At 38.1% G+C, this 15,956-nt stretch overlaps 1 protein-coding gene across 1 annotated transcript in view; it reads right to left on the bottom strand.

Moving 5' to 3' along the window:
- The window catches only part of CAMK4 (calcium/calmodulin dependent protein kinase IV), a 263,343-nt gene that overhangs the window by 33,592 nt on the left and 213,795 nt on the right, over positions 1-15,956 (bottom strand). The window contains exons 7-8 of the mRNA XM_066382004.1: positions 6,723-6,813; positions 4,545-4,619 (exon numbers count right to left, since the gene is read on the bottom strand). Coding sequence (XP_066238101.1) covers positions 4,545-4,619; positions 6,723-6,813 — 166 coding nt within the window. The remainder of the gene's footprint in view (positions 1-4,544; positions 4,620-6,722; positions 6,814-15,956) is intronic.

The following is a 15,956-nucleotide window of genomic DNA, read 5'->3' as shown; positions in this document are numbered from 1 at the left end:
ACATGAGGACAAGAAAGAGCATTTACAATAACTTTCTAATTTGTCTTTTTTGACCTTTTCTCCTCAAACTCATCCATCATAATGCCTTGTTAGGATATTTATAAAATACAGATTTGATTTAAAAATATGAGGGCTGTGATTAAGAATCTTTGATAGATCACTATAACACACCAAAGCCAGTCTGAATTGTTAAACTAATATACAGATTCTATGAAAATATGGTCTAGCCTACCTTTCCAAGTCTATCTGTATCCTCTGTACCAAGGAGTCTATGTTCCAGTCATGCAAAGTGACAAAGTAACAAATAGAAATTGCTAGCCTGGCCTATTGTGGTGCAGTGGTTAAAACGTTGACCTGGAACACAGGTCACTGGTTTGAAACCCTGGGCTTGCCTGGTCAAGGCACTTATGGGAGTTGATACTTTCTGCTCCTCCCTTGCTTCTCTCTCCCTTCTTTCTCTTTCTCTCTCTCTCTCTTTCTCTCCTCTCTAAAATGAATAAAATCTTTAAAAAATATTTCCAGATGCTAGCACTCTTTTCTGACATTTCCTTTGTCTGCTGACAAAAAATGCCTGTGGTCACCTCCTCTTGTTAAATTCTGACTCATCTTTCAGTGTTCAGCCCAAATGCTCCTCCACTGTGAAGACCTCTCTAAGCAGGATTAATTACTCCCTCCCCTCTGTACCCTTTGGCTTAGATAAATATAAAATGTACCATAAACTTTATAAACTTTGATTTATTGTGTACAGGTTTTTCTTTTATAGCCCATGAAATCCTTGAAAGGTGAGACCATACTGTATTTACTCTTGCAATTTTAGTGCCTAAAATGAAGTCTATTAGACAGCCAATGTTCATTTTATCAATGAATGAATCATTCATTCATAAAATTACCATTCTTTAATGCTATAAAAAACTGCTCTTAGCACTATTATTAAAGCCCTTGGAAAGTTGCTGCTCTCTCTTAGTCACAGAAGAAACTCTGAGAGGTCACTAATATAATCAATCTCTTCCTGATCTTCCTGATCTTCCTGATCTTCAGGGCTGTTCAGTTCTCAGGGAATTGCTCCAAACTACCCTCCTCCTTGTAATACTTGGTGTTTGCTATTAGATAACTAAATTACTCATCAGATTCTTTTGTGAAATCCTTAATTTGTTTTACCATTCTTTTCTCAGTTCTCTTTCAATGTTTCTACCAAATGGTCAGCAATTAGTGATCAGAAATGAGCAATTGCACTTGGCACATTGTACTAAATTCAGTGTTCTTTTTTTATCCCATACTTCTAGAGATCAGGAGGCATGAAATAAATACAGGAGGACAAATAAAGACGTATGAATTAGAGAAAGGGAAAGTGCATATGGCACTATTGGGAGAGAAGAGCCGTGGTCAGGTTGTCAGCTTACAGCACTAAGGAAAACAAAATATATAAAAACAAAACAAGAAGATGCCTATAAGGATCATGGTGTAGCGCAATGATTTTCATTTGTTTTTTTCTAGGAATGGGATCTTACTCATAGTTTGTGGTTCAGATAGCCATCTGTCTAATGCAATAGTCATCTTTAGTAACAGAACCCTAAATCCACTTGAGGTAACAACATGTCCTGTTGGAGGACATGTTGCCAGCTTCTGTCAGTATGAAGGCTGAAACTAATACTGGCCAATAAGATGTAAGTAGAAGTGTCATGTGAGGCTGCAATAAGTCTATTTAACAGTGCAAAGGTACATTCTTTTAAAATATCTTCTACTTCTTGTTGTGTAGAATGCAGATGTAATGACTGATTCCAAGCAGTCATTTTTGGACCACGAGGAAGCATACTAAGAAATAGTAGAGCAAGACAGAAAAAGCCTAGACCCCTGGCACTAAGATCCATCACATATGCCATGGCATAGCTGTGGAACCCACCCCGATTACCTATCTCTAGGCTTCTACCATGAGAGAAATCCACTTCTATTTTGTTTAAGCCACAGAATTTTGATTTTTCTGAATTTACTCCTAATTGATAAAGTACTCTTGTCCTCAAAGAGCTTAAGAGCCAGAACAAAAATATTTGGCACAATGTATAGATCTAACAGAAATATAAATACACTTAATTCTGTGTAATTATTGAATTTATGAATAATTGAGCAGCAAGGAAATAATATTTTTTATATATAGTACAAGGAAAACTAACTAGTTAAAAGCAAAATTATAAGATGATTATGTGAACATATAAACATGAAGAAAGGAAAGAAAATTCATGAGGTTACAAATATTGACTATAGAGACTTAAATTTTTACTTTAATAACCAAGTAGTACTTTAGAGATTTAAAAAAAAAATAGAAAGCATTTTAACTAAAAACAGTAACTGATAAGTATTTCTATAAATGAAAATTATATTGATTTATCTATATTGCTTTTAAAAGAAGAAATTCTACAGTTCTGTTTATAGGCCCTTGGAATCCTATGTTCTCATCTCTGTTCTACTATTAGATGTGCAATCTGGGGGATAGCATACTCATTGGACCTTAGTAAAATGTGAATGTTAATAAATAAACTTTAAGGTTTCTTCCAGAACTTAAATTCTGTAAATTTATTTATACATTTGTTTCAGTGGATGTCATTCTCCAGTCTGATTTTCGTGAATTAAGAAGTTGTTCAAATGTGTTAGTTATGTAGCTTTTATGTGTCTATTTTTGGTGACAGGGAAAAATAAAACAGTTAACTCTAAATACCACTCTCTTCCTATATTTCCATATTGGCGTTTCCATTGTATTTCTTAAGGTGTCATACTTTTTTGGTTTACACGTCTGTCCCCCTATAGACTGTGAGCCCCGTAGCTGGGACTGAGAGCTGGAAATATGTCTGTCTCCCAGGTGCCAAGCACTGGCTTGAATACAGCAGGTAATTTTGCTGAAGAGATGACTGAGTGAAGAAAGATTTGTGTGAAAAGATGATGATCCTAAAAGATTATGTGGGCTAGCCTGACTAGGCGGTGGCGCAGTGGATAGAGTGTCAGACTGGGATGCAGAGGACCCAGGTTCGAGACCCCGAGGTCACCAGCCTGAGCGCGGGCTCATCTGGTTTGAGCAAAAGCTCACCAGCTTGGAGCCAAGGTCGCTGGCTCAAGCAAAGGGGTTACTCGGTCTGTTGAAGGCCTGCGGTCAAGGCACATATGAGAAAGCAATCAATGAACAACTAAGGTCTCGCAACAAAAAACTGATGATTGATGTTTCTCATCTCTCTCCATTCCTGTCTGTCTGTCCCTGTCTATCCCTCTCTCTGACTCTCTCTCTGACTCTCTCTCTCTGACTTTGTTAAAAAAACAACAACAAAAAAAGACTATGTGGGCTAATATTGTGACTGATAATTTGTAATCTTGTCTCTTTTCTAGATTAAGATTTTAACTGATTTGTGACATATTCATTAGGCGTGACACATTTAGAAATTTATGATAATTTTTACAAGCATTAGGATGTTGCCAGATTAAGTCAGCCAACCAGAATAAAGGGTGAGTCCTATGCTGGCCTGAATGAACAGCTACTGTTCTGTCTCTCAACTGTGGACTGTACACGTGGTGCCTTTAGGCCACTCTGCAAGATCAGACCAGAGGATGTCAGGACTGCTGCATCACCTGTCTCCAGAGACTGGGGACTCTGGCAGGGAAGCCACACCTGAGGCTCTTATGTATGTAGATAAGGCTAAGCCAGTGCCATCAGTGAGAACGAGGGACAACCCTATTCTCTTTGCTGTCTTATATACCATCTAGAGCAGTGGTGGTCAACTTGGTCCCTACCGCCCACTAGTGGGCGTTCCAGCTTTCATGGTGGGCAGTAGCGGAGCAACCAAAGTATATATAAATAAAAAGATAGATTTAACTATAGTAAGTTGTTTTATAAAGATTTATTCTGCCAAATTTAGCGAAAATCTGACATAAAGTACTTGGTAAGTAATTATTATTATATGCTTTAACTTGCTGTACTCTGCTTTATAAATTTTATAAAGTGAAGTTACTTTCCTACTTTATAAATCACTATTACTGTGGAACCGGTGGGCGGTTAGAAAATTTTACTACTAACAGAGATACAAAAGTGGGCGGTAGGTATAAAAAGGTTGACTACTCCTGATCTAAATTAATGACACATGCTCTTCTCATGTAATCTTCCTGTAAAAGCAAATAAGGAAAGTAACAAAGAGCTCATGGCTTTAATTCCAAACACAAACAAAGCTGTTTTTCTGTCTTCTTCCCTAGTGATGGTCCTTCTACTCCTGAGTGGGTCCAAGAGTAGCTCCTGCCCAATAGGCAGATGCAGAGCACCCAGTCCTTCTACCCTTGGCCTCCTGCGCCCCGGCTGTTTTAACAGGGTCGCCTAAAACTGACACCACAGAACCCCTCAGGAAGAACAAGAGGTGGTCTGAGTATCATTTCTATGTGTCAGCCTTGTGGAGACTCGCATCAAATTGTAAGCATTTTAAACAGAGATATTAGAAGTTAAAACAATCAGGACAGTAAATAAAAATAGATCTCAAATAACAATCACAATAAAATATCAGTACTAAAGAGCATACCGCAATACCCTGGGGTTCCACACACTGTCTTCATGAGCACTTGATGCTCCACAATTTTAGAGAGTCCAAAATCAGCTAACAACACAAGAAAAAAAATTAACAAAGTAAGTTATTTTTCTTAGCTTTCATAAAATGACGGAATACTTCTGCTATTCAAAATAAAACTCACATACTTGTTTGTTTTTGTATTTGACAAAGGATAGATGTAGATGGGGACCAGTCACCAGGGATAGAAAACTAAAAAAAGTAGTAATAATTTAAGTCTTGCATTAAATTGAAGAAAAATATGACCCCTAAATATATTTTATACTTGTCTCTATAATTCCCATCTTTTCAGAAATAAGCTATTTCCTCTTGAAGTAATAGTTGCAATAGATATATTTTGTTAAATATTAAGTCTAAGATTTATTAAACAAACTCTAAAAGACAATATAGAATTAGTGATATAATCCAAAATTTTTAATTTATTGAAATAAATTAAAATAAAAAAATACACTCATAAAGGTCAAACAGGTAATAGAAACATCAAAAGGTTCATTCTACTTCAAACTAATGTCATGCCCTACAGTATCTGACGGATAAGAATTTACACTCTTGTATGAGGAATATGACTTTTTTTTGGCCAAAATCCTTTTTATTTATTCCTCAGAATCTTACCTAGATAAAACATTATCAAAAGTTGCTACCATTATGGTCTATTTGCTGGGCTACATCTGTCTCACTCAGGAAACACCAGGAAACCTTTTAAGGCCATTCTTCCAGAGAAGCAGGTGCAGCACAGATGCCATTTTCGACTTCAAAGACAAACCCAGTTTTCCACGGAGGTGCCCGATGCTTATCAGAGAAAGCAGCAGGAAGTCCTTCAGAGAGAAAGGCTCTCTTGCCTAAATTAGTATCCATCTATCCATTTAAAGACCTTTCTTTAGGGATAAAATCTTTGAAAGTGATGTCAGAGGAACCGGGAGCCTCCCTGCTGTCCACTGCCTTTCAGCCATAATTACGAGAACAAGCCGGCTGCCCAGCAGGACTGCAGTATTTTTTTCTTTAGGTTCTTGAATTTATAAACACATAATGTTGTGTGAACTCTACCATGATCTGTATAACTTGATTTTCAAAGGTGTTAACACTTATGAATTCAGTGAACTCCTCAGATTAGCATTATAAAAGGTAGCACCAAGAGAGCAATGTCCTTCAGAGGGTTTAATTTTTAAAATTTAAAACTCTGTACAGGCAGACAAAACTCTGTACAGGCAGATTCCACTATGCACAAGCCATCTAAATATATATATATAATATATTACTATATATTATTTATATATATATATTTGCAAATAAAGCTTTGCTTTGGAAGGCACATGGAAAGTAATATTTAATATCCTTTTTTAAAAAAATGCTGATTGAAAAATCTTTTGGGGTAGATCAGAATTTCCCAAAGTTCATCTTTATAATTTTTCAAAATGCCTATTCAGAAAAAATAAGGTTTCCAGAGTCAAATAAGGTTTGGGGTAAGCCCTACAGCCTACTCTGTACTAGATGTCAGTGTACACATTAGCATTTTTGAGGTTTGGAAAAAGTCCTTAAGAAATAAACTTCTAGTTCAAGTGGGTCTTTTCTAACTTATTTGATCAACCTTAGCACCTCCACAAACCACTTCCACCTTCCCCAAAAGGGAATTATTTGCTCTTGCCCGCTCAGCTGAGAATCCAGCATTCTGTGGACTGCACTTTGGAAAACACAGATCTCTGTTCACATAAACAAGTGACACAGAGCCTAAATTCACTGATAGGTAGTACTAAACATCTTGTGTCAAAGTTCTTGATCATTTAAAATTAAGCTTCACTCAAACTGTGGAATAAAAGTAAATAACCAAAAAAGAAGTGTTATGTGATCTGTGATTTTCTTCTATATAAACATGTGCACAAAAATACAAGGTCGCGTCCTGAAGTTCCTGTTATTTCCCAGGGTGGTAGCAGCACTAACTTTGGGCACTAATTTCAGATACATATTTCAAGAAAGCGCACAGACTTCCAAAACTATGCAGTATTCCTTTATCAACAACTAACATTCAAGGAAAATGAATGGAGGTGATATTGGGTGGAGCTATACTTAAAAATTCCATAGAATAAATTTCTTCTGCTCTGGAAACAGAGGTCATAAAATATCAGGGTATGTCCTCACCAATTTTGAGTGGTGCGTCCGGGGCTGGAGTTGCATAGAGAAGATTCTCTGGTTTGAGATCACGATGAACAATCCCGTTTTCATGTAGGTACTAAACAAGAAATAAAAAGAAATAACATTCATGTAAGTATTATATATTTATGGTTCCAACATTTATATTTACTATTTTCAGAATTATCATAATCTTTACTAAATTATGTGATTTAACAACATACACATATTACAATTGAAAAATAAACACCATAAAGAAAATGTGTTTTAAACTATATACATCATTCTAAAATAGCTTATATATAGTTACTTAAAAGTGAAATGCCATTTAAATGATACAGAATCAATTGCCAGAAATAAAATAATTACCTCTCAAAGAATATCAGTTGCAGTTCTCTTTATGCATATAAACTCAAATTGGTTATTATTATAGTCAAGGTGTTGTGCCTTGAAATTTGTCTGGTTTATTATCTGAAAAGCGCAATTGTATGTGCCATCTTATAAATTCAAAACCATGGCAAAGACTTCAAATTCTTGTTTTAACAGACATCTAGAAGTTAGTAATTATTATAAAGAGCACATCCAACCCATGACTATGTGCAGCTCTCTCCTCTCACTGACTCAGGTATTTCCTCTTGACCCATTACCATCCTTATCTGTATTGTTCTTGCCTTTAGCCAGGCTACATACACATTTTCCTCTTGACTAGCTTAATCAACAGCTCCCCTCCAGCCCATGCTCCACACTGTCACAAGAGTCTTTTTTTTAGGTTAGAGTAGGGGAGATGGTGAGGCAGACTCCCACATGCACCCCAAATGGGATCCACCTGGCAATTCCATCTGGAGCTGATGCTTGAGTACTGAGCTATTTTTAGCACCTTAGGCTGATTCGCTTGGACCAACCGAGCTATCCTCAGCAGCCAGGGACATGCTTGAACTAATTGAGCCACTGCTATAGGAGCAGAAGAGGGAGAGAAGAGGGAGAGAGGGAAGGGGAGAAGCAGATGGTTGCTTCTCCTGTGTGCCCTGACTGGGAATTGAACCCAGGACATCCATACTCCAGCCGACACTATATCCACTGAGCCACTGGCCAGGACCAAGAGTCATTTTCTTAACATGCAGATCTAGTCACATCACTCCCTGCTTCCCCTTGCTTTTGGCAGGAGTAGCAGCAGCGATGTAACATTTGACTTTGTACCTCCAGCAGGGCTCACAAACTCTGCAGACAGTAAGGTACTATAAAAGAATGGGGGAAGCTGGAAGAGTGCACAATGAGAGGGAGGCATGGAAAGCCCTGGGGACTGCCTCTGTCCCTGGAGAGAACAGGAAGCCTGAGGAGGCGAGGCGACTCGGGTTCAGCCGGTTGTTGTCAGGTAGGAATGCAGGCCCCATGTTGTGAGCTCTTCAGATTTTTCAAGACAAGGTAGAAATTCATATTTTTTGATGCAAAATATTCCCAATTTTAAATGTTGGCAGTACACTTTTAAACCCTGTACAAGCCAGAAAAACACTCTGCAGCCTCTGATTCTTGCTCTGGAATTTGAAACAGTCCTTGACATTCAGTAGATATGCAATAAAAAATTGTTAAGTACCTGAATACATTTTTTTTTTCTGACTCCACTTCTTAAATTCTTACTGAGGTTGGGCCGCTAGCCTTCTCTTTTGCTATAAACTCTCTTTGACTGTCTACATCCTTCCCTTCAGCTACTTTTTATAGCCTCCAAAAAGTACGTGTGTAAAAAAAATTGTGTGTTGGGACTGTAATTAATTTTAAGTTTTTATTATATAAAATTTAACTATAAAAATTATATATTACTTGGGTGACACATTTTTTAAAAATAAATTTATATAACTGGCAGGCACTTCTTGTTTGCTTACCCTGAATACAATCCATCTGCCACAAAGGATGTGCTCTGAATGTGAATAAATACAGTTGTTGGTGACTATGTCTGGTCTCAGATTAACTAAACAAACTATGCAGTTACACTGCTAGCAGTGGAAGAATGTGAAGATCACTCCATGGCAGTATCCTGACAAAATATTCTGGCTCAAACCTGCTCCTCAAGCTCCAGGACGATTCACCCGCCTGCCTGAGTCTCGCTTCCAGCGGGCTGTCTTACAGGTACCTTCAGTTCAACATGCCTGAAACTGAACTCCTGACCTTTTCCCAGCCAGGTTCTTTCAGTTTTGCTCATCTCAAAATATGGTAACTCAGTCAACTCATGTGATCAAGTCAGAAACTGATTTTCTCCCTCCATCCAATTCGCTGCCCTCCGTTCCATTCACAACACAGTGCTCTTGATTCTAACTCCAAAATGTCTCCTGAACCGCCCTGCCCCTCTCCATGTCACTGTCATGGTCTCGGGTGGATCAATCCCAATGGTCCCTTAATTACTCCTTTGATTTCCAGCGTGCCCATTCGGCAGCACAGGGAATCAGGCCATTTCTCCTCCTCAGGAAACTCTTCAGTGGTTTCCTGTTACTTTATCTGGGCTTCAAGTCCTCGGTCGTGTGGCTCCTGCCTCCCCCTCCAGCCTGGTGGAGTACTCTGCCACTTTCCCTCTACTGTTCTGTTCTACCCACACTAACTTCCTTTCAGTCCCTCCAAAGCCCTAGTCTCTTTCCCACCTCGGCATCCTTGTGCAGTTGCCCTCTCTTATTGGAATGCTTTTCTACCCCTTTTTGCCTGGCCAGCCCTCCTTACCCTCAGGATACAACTACAATGTCAACTTCTCAGGGAGGTTGTACCTGTCTCTCCAAACTAACATATGTACCCACTCCATATGCTCTCACTGATTCTCCTTATGTTTCTTCACAGCACACCTGTTCCTTTGCAAGTTTTATGTTTGGGATGTTGCCTTCACCAGACTGGAAACTGTACAGACGAGGACATTTTTATCTGGTTTCCCAGATTCCTAGTGCCTGGAGCTAAGGATGTACTCAATAAATACTTTTAGATGATTAATAAATCACTCAATTTTCCTTTTGAGAAACTGAAATAGCTATTGGTATAATAGGCATTTTAAAATTCATTTTTCAATATTAATTTATAATAGAAGATCAATGTTTGTGCTTACATTGTAGCAGTAAGTTCCAAAGCAATACCACTTTGATACATTTCGCTGTAAGAAGGCTTGGTATCCATGTGCTTATGAAACATACTGTACTTATTGTTAATAATACTTAGTCACCTCAAAGATGCTCATGGGGTATCAGTTAGATGAGTTAGATTTACAGCATCATTTTGAGAAAAGCCGAAACCCACTAAGAACATTTTAACTGATGACAAGGCAAAAAGGCTTCATCTTTGAAATGACATTTTGAATAATTACATAATCAGTCTTCGTTCTTCTGTGGTAACATTAAGTCAATAGTTACAGCTGAATGAGTTTCTTCACATCCTTTGAAGTTGATCTGAGTATCATATGCAGCAGATGCCTCAGGAGATTTTGGGTAATGGCAGCTGAAAATTCATCTGTTCGTTTTCTCTTCAGGTTCCTTCATGTTGGTAACATGTGTAAATCGGACTTACCAGTGTAATAAAACGGAACTGAGCAGCGATTCGGTCAGCTGTAATAGCACGACAGCGGGCAAGCACGGGCACCCGCTGACGCCGGAGGTGAGCCTGAAGATGGCTGGGCCTGCGCTCTCCCTGCAGTAACGTTCCCAGCTGTGCACTGTTGCTTTCGGTTGAGGGTGTGGCCTTGAGGTGTCTGGATAAAGCAAAACCTTGCTGAAAAATACGTGTTGGAGTAGCAGTATCAGGAGGAAAGTGAGCAGGATGCTAACAGAGCTGAAAATTCTGAATGCCCTGGGAGGAAGCCTGTGGTGTCACATTAGAGTCATTGCTGAGGGACAGGTCACAAAGAACAGAGACTCCAGGTCTTGTTTCTGGTTTGGGTACGAGTCTTCTGGTATCCGAAGTCAGCATGGGAGAAATAGGATACTTTCAATAGGTCAGAAATCCATTTTCCTGTCAGAAAACAAGTACAGGTTTCCAAGTATGGTCTGTACAACACTAGTGTTGTCATTCACCTGTACTATTCTCCTGAGATTCCACTCAAAACCTAAAATATTTGCTCACCTAAGACTTTAGTGAAACACTTATCATTGCTTTCAACAGCAATTATTAAGTGAATGTTTATCATATTAAATTGGGCACTATGCAAAAAAATTAATGGAAAAAAGCACTGTGCCTTGATTTAAATAGATGTCTCAAACTGAGAGAATACAAAAAGTATAAAGAAAACTGAAATAATTTACATGTAATCAGCAAATAATCAGTATATAAAATGTACTTGTATATAAGATTAGAGCAAGTGCATGTCGTGAGCCAGCTTCCAAAGGGGTTATTGAGAATATTTAGAGAGGAGAAGCATGTGGTAATTTCATTCTCTTATAGTCAATGTATGTGTTCAGATTTGAGAAGACATGAGATTTAGGACTAGGAGCTATAAGGAGTTTTGACCAATTCAATGGAGGCAGTATATAGGAGATAATGCATAGCTTGAAATAAAGTCCAAAAATAATCTGTAGTTACAGAGAAAGAAGCAGCAAATGCATCTTTACAATGAGAAAGAAGAAATCCAGTTGGAGCACAAGAAAATCCAAGGGAGCTCCTGAGTCTGCATGCTCTGGTCCAGTAGAGTCTGTAGTCCACAGAAAGGCAGAGCTCTGTTTTCTGGGGAAGCTGATTGGGCAGGATTGAGGATGAATGTAGAAAGCACTCCATCCACAGACAGAGAGGAGCTTCTTCATAGGGATGAAGAAGCCAGAAGAAACATGATGAGAGATGACTGTGCTTCAGACTATAGTCCGTGCTTTATACAATCCGTTGAGTACACAATTGGGATGTGTTACAGAAAGAAAGTTTTTGGATACAAGTGAAAAGTATATTACATATGGCAGAGTGAAAAATCTGTCCATTTTACTTGGAAAACACTTATATCCACAGATGTGTAAATGGTTCTTAAATCAAATATGTATTAAAATAGAATGTGGTATTTAAAAAACCACCCAAACATATCTTACCATTTGGTCTTTCAAAAATATGCATTCACCCAAAACTCAAACTCTATTTTAAGCAGAAAAAGATAATTCTGATGCTTTGAATTCAGGAGTGTCTAGACATGTAATTAAACTCTCTCTATGGTCCTAACAAAAACTGTGTTAGGGTGTAATGAAAGCTACTGCATACCAATTTAGTTTAATTACAGCTATACTGTGTTCTATGGGCTGTGTGTGGTTAATTGATAAAATCTCAGTAGTTAATAAGATAAAGCTTGAATCTCTCTAAAAATCAAACAGGACAAAAAAGAATGAGTCATTAAAAAAAAAGAAAAAGAAAACAGTGTTCTGAGCACAGTTCTCTTATCAGAAGGAAAAATTAAACAGCATGAATTAGCTTTTCTCTACTCCTTAGAAAATTTAAAACCAATAGACATCAATTTAAGTAAGAACTCACAGTGAACATTCTACTTTTGGGTCGTATCTGCTGTGGAGACCTGCCACTACCTTTCTCTTTACTCTTGAACCCTATGATGCCTTCGGAATTGTCAACAGAATATATGAGAAAAGCAGTAGGTGACCATCTTCCATGAGCAGATCAACAGGCATGATTAGGACTGACTGGCTGTGAGGTCTGTGGTCAGCCTTGGTCTATAGAGCATCTCAGGGCTGGAGAAATCCAAACTAGGCAAAGCAGCCAAGTTCTGGGGCCTCTTAGGCTTTCTCATTATTTCCAAGTCATCTATGATGCCTCCTTTTTTCTCACTTGGATTGGCCAGTCATAATTCCACCTCCAAAATATATCTCATGTCTACTCTTTTCATTCATGGTCACTGCTTTGTGCAGTCCTATAAATCCTCTGTGGGCACTATTACCATGTGCCTCCTGATCATCCCCATACATCCCTACACCAAGGTCATCTTTCTAAAAACAGATGAACTCATGTCAATCCTCTAGTTTAAAAACAAAAACAATTCACCTTTAAGGCTCTTCATTGCCTAAAAATTAAGGTCTAATCTCCTCAATATAAAAATTAAAAGTCCTTTAAAATTTGTCCCCAGTTTCTGGTTATGCATCATCCTGGGATAATACTTTCCAGGCACTAGCCACGTAGTCTTATTTACTGCTCCTCTGTCATGCTGCTCATATTCCTACTTGGTTCCTAGGTAATAGTAATCTCTCGTGTGCCAAATTGCATTTTATTATTTATTTATTTATTTATTTATTTATTTATTTATTTATTTATTTATAGAGAGAGAGAAAGGGAGAGTGAGAGAGAGAGAGAAAAAGAGAAAAATATCAATTTGTTGTTCCACTTATTTATGCATTCATTGGTTAATTCTTATATGTGGCCTGACTAGGGATCGAACCTGAAACCTTAGCATATTGGTATGACACTCTAACCAAATGAGCTATTGGCCAGGGCAAACAATGGTTTCTTACAAAATATTACTCATTCAAAATGCTCTTCCAGAATCGTGCCACTCGCCATCTCCTAAGTGGGTTCTAATTCTTCTCCCTTGAATCTGGTCTGTGACTTGTTGGTAAGCAACAGAATGTAGTGGAAGTGAAAATGTGTGACTTCTAAGGTTAAATCATGAGTTATTGCAGCTTCTACTTTGTTTGCTAGATATTCATTTTTATATGAGCTGCCATGTAAAATGTTTATTCTAAGGTCATTACTCTGTCAGAATACTGGATACCATGAAGAAGCTTAGTTTTTCCAGTTGACAGCTTCTGCTGAAGTCCCATATAACAGACATCATCAACTGCTGGACATGAGTGGAGACATGTCTAAATGAGTCCTGCTTCCAGTCATCAAACCTTCAAACCTTGAGTCTTCCCAGCTAAGACTCCAGATATTATGGAGTTCAGATAACCAAATAAATAAAATGTTGGAACTAGCTGAGCTAGGTCAAGGACCAGCTCCTAATATCTTTATATTAGGATAGATACCCTATGTCTATCCCAGTTCATAACCTTGTGTGACTTTGCGTTCAAGAAACTTAGAGGACTCAATCACCCTACTTTTCATTTAAGGTGATGTCAATAGCTGCCCTTGGACTGCAGGCTGGGAAGTGAAATACAAGCTAAATTGGTCACTTTCATTCTTCAGTGCACAACCACATTTACTTTAGTATTATAGGTCTGCTAGTGATGGGGTTTTTTAAGTTGTTAATGACTAACAGTCTTTATGTTGCCTTCATTTTTGAAAGCCATTTTCACTGAGCTTTGAATATCAGTTTGCTCCATTTTCCCCCCTTACAATACTTTTTATGACTTTTTAAATCATTATTCAGTGAGAGGAGGGTAGGCAGAGAGAGGCAGACTCCTACATGTGCCCCAACTGGGATCCACTTGCAATGCCCTTCTAAGGCCAATGTTCTGCCCATCTAGGTTGTTGCTCTGCTGCTCAGCAACCGAGCTCTTCTTAGCACCTGGGGAAGAGGCCATGGAGCTATCCTCAGCACCCAGGGCAACTCACTCCAATTGAGCCATGGCTGCAGGAGGGGAAGAGAGAGAGAGAGAGAAAGAGAGAGAGAGAGAGAGAGAGAGGGGAAAGGGGTGGAGAAGCAGATGGGCACTTCTCCTGTGTGCCCTGACTGGGAATCAAACCCAGTAAATCTACATGTTGGGCCAACGCTCTACCACTGAGCCAACTGGCCAGGGTCTACTTTGATGATGTTATCCCATTGCCTCTTATTTGCGTTTTGATAAAAAAATTAATGTCATCCTTATTTTTGTGCTTCTAATAGAATGTCTTTTGTTCCTCTGACTGCTTTTATGTTATTTTATTTATATTTGGTTAAGAAAATTGAATATGATGTGCCTCTACCATTTTCTTTATGTTCCTTGTGCTTGAGATTTGTTAAGTCTACGGCCATACCACCCTGAACGCGCCCAATTTCATCTGATCTCGGAAGCTAAGCAGGGCCGGGCCTGGTTAGTACTTGGATGGGAGATTTGTTAAGATTCTTGGATGTGTGGCTTTATAAGTTTTATTAAATTTGAAAAATTGTGCATATTATTTCTTCAAGTATAACGCTATTTCCAATCATTTTCCAATGACTATAATTATACATATATAATATATAAGTATAAATATATATATACTTATATATATATCCATAACTTAATGATTTTCTCTTCATTTTGTTTTCAGTCTTTTTCCTGTGTTCCACCTGTAATAGCTTTTTAATAGTGTTTTCAAGTTTACTTTCTTTTATTTTGTATATGTCTAATCTGCTGTTAATTACATCCTGTATATTTTTCATCTTAGATGTCGCAGTATTCACCTCTAGATGTTTGATTTCAAGCATTTTGGTATATCTCCGTGAATTTAATTTCTCTAATCTTTCCTCAACCTTCTCGAATATGTGGAATACAGTTATATTTAGTTGTTTTAATGTCTCTATATACCAGGGGTCAGGAACCTATGGCTCACAAGCCAGATGTGGCTCTTTTGATGGCTGCATCTGGCTCACAGAAAAATCTTTAATAATAAAAAAAATAACATTAAAAATATAAAACATTCTCATGTATTACAATCCATTCAATTCCTACCGCTCATGTTCATGGTTGCGGGTGGCTGGAGCCAATCACAGCTGTCTCCTGGGACAACACCAAATTTTTAGTGGATAATGCATAATGTACACGGGTCATTGTATGGCTCTCACAAAATTACATTTTATTTATTTATTTTTATTTATTCATTTTAGAGAAGAGAGACAGAGAGAGAGAAGGGGGGAGGAGCAGGAAGCATCAACTCCCATATGTGTCTTGACTGGGCAAGCCCACGGTTTTGAACAAGCGACCTCAGCATTCCAGGTCGATGCTTGATCCACTGCACTACCACAGGTCAGGCTATGAAATTACATTTTAAAATACGTGGCGTTCATGGCTCTCTCAGCCAAAAAGGTTCCCGACCCCTGCTATATACTATTTATTTCAGTTGTGCCACTTCTAAGTCTGTTTACATTGATTGGTTTTTCTGCTGCTTTCATCCAGCCTCACATTGGATGTGTTTTTTGCATGCATTTTTCATAATTTTTGACTGGGTAATAGATTGTGATTTTATCCTGTTGAGTGCTGGACAAATACAGATGTACTTGTGATCTTCTTTAGCCTTGTTCAGGATGTAGTTAAGTTACACTACTTGAAAATAGTTTGATCCTTCTGAGGTTTGCTTTTAAACTTTGTTCATTTGTCCACTCTGTCTTGGAAACACAAACTTCTC

The sequence above is a fragment of the Saccopteryx leptura genome, chromosome 4 (genome assembly GCF_036850995.1).
Source record: "Saccopteryx leptura isolate mSacLep1 chromosome 4, mSacLep1_pri_phased_curated, whole genome shotgun sequence".
NCBI classification, from domain to species: domain Eukaryota; kingdom Metazoa; phylum Chordata; class Mammalia; order Chiroptera; family Emballonuridae; genus Saccopteryx; species Saccopteryx leptura.
The sequence above is the reverse complement of the archived record's forward strand: the minus strand, read 5'-3'. Positions and strand labels throughout refer to the sequence as shown.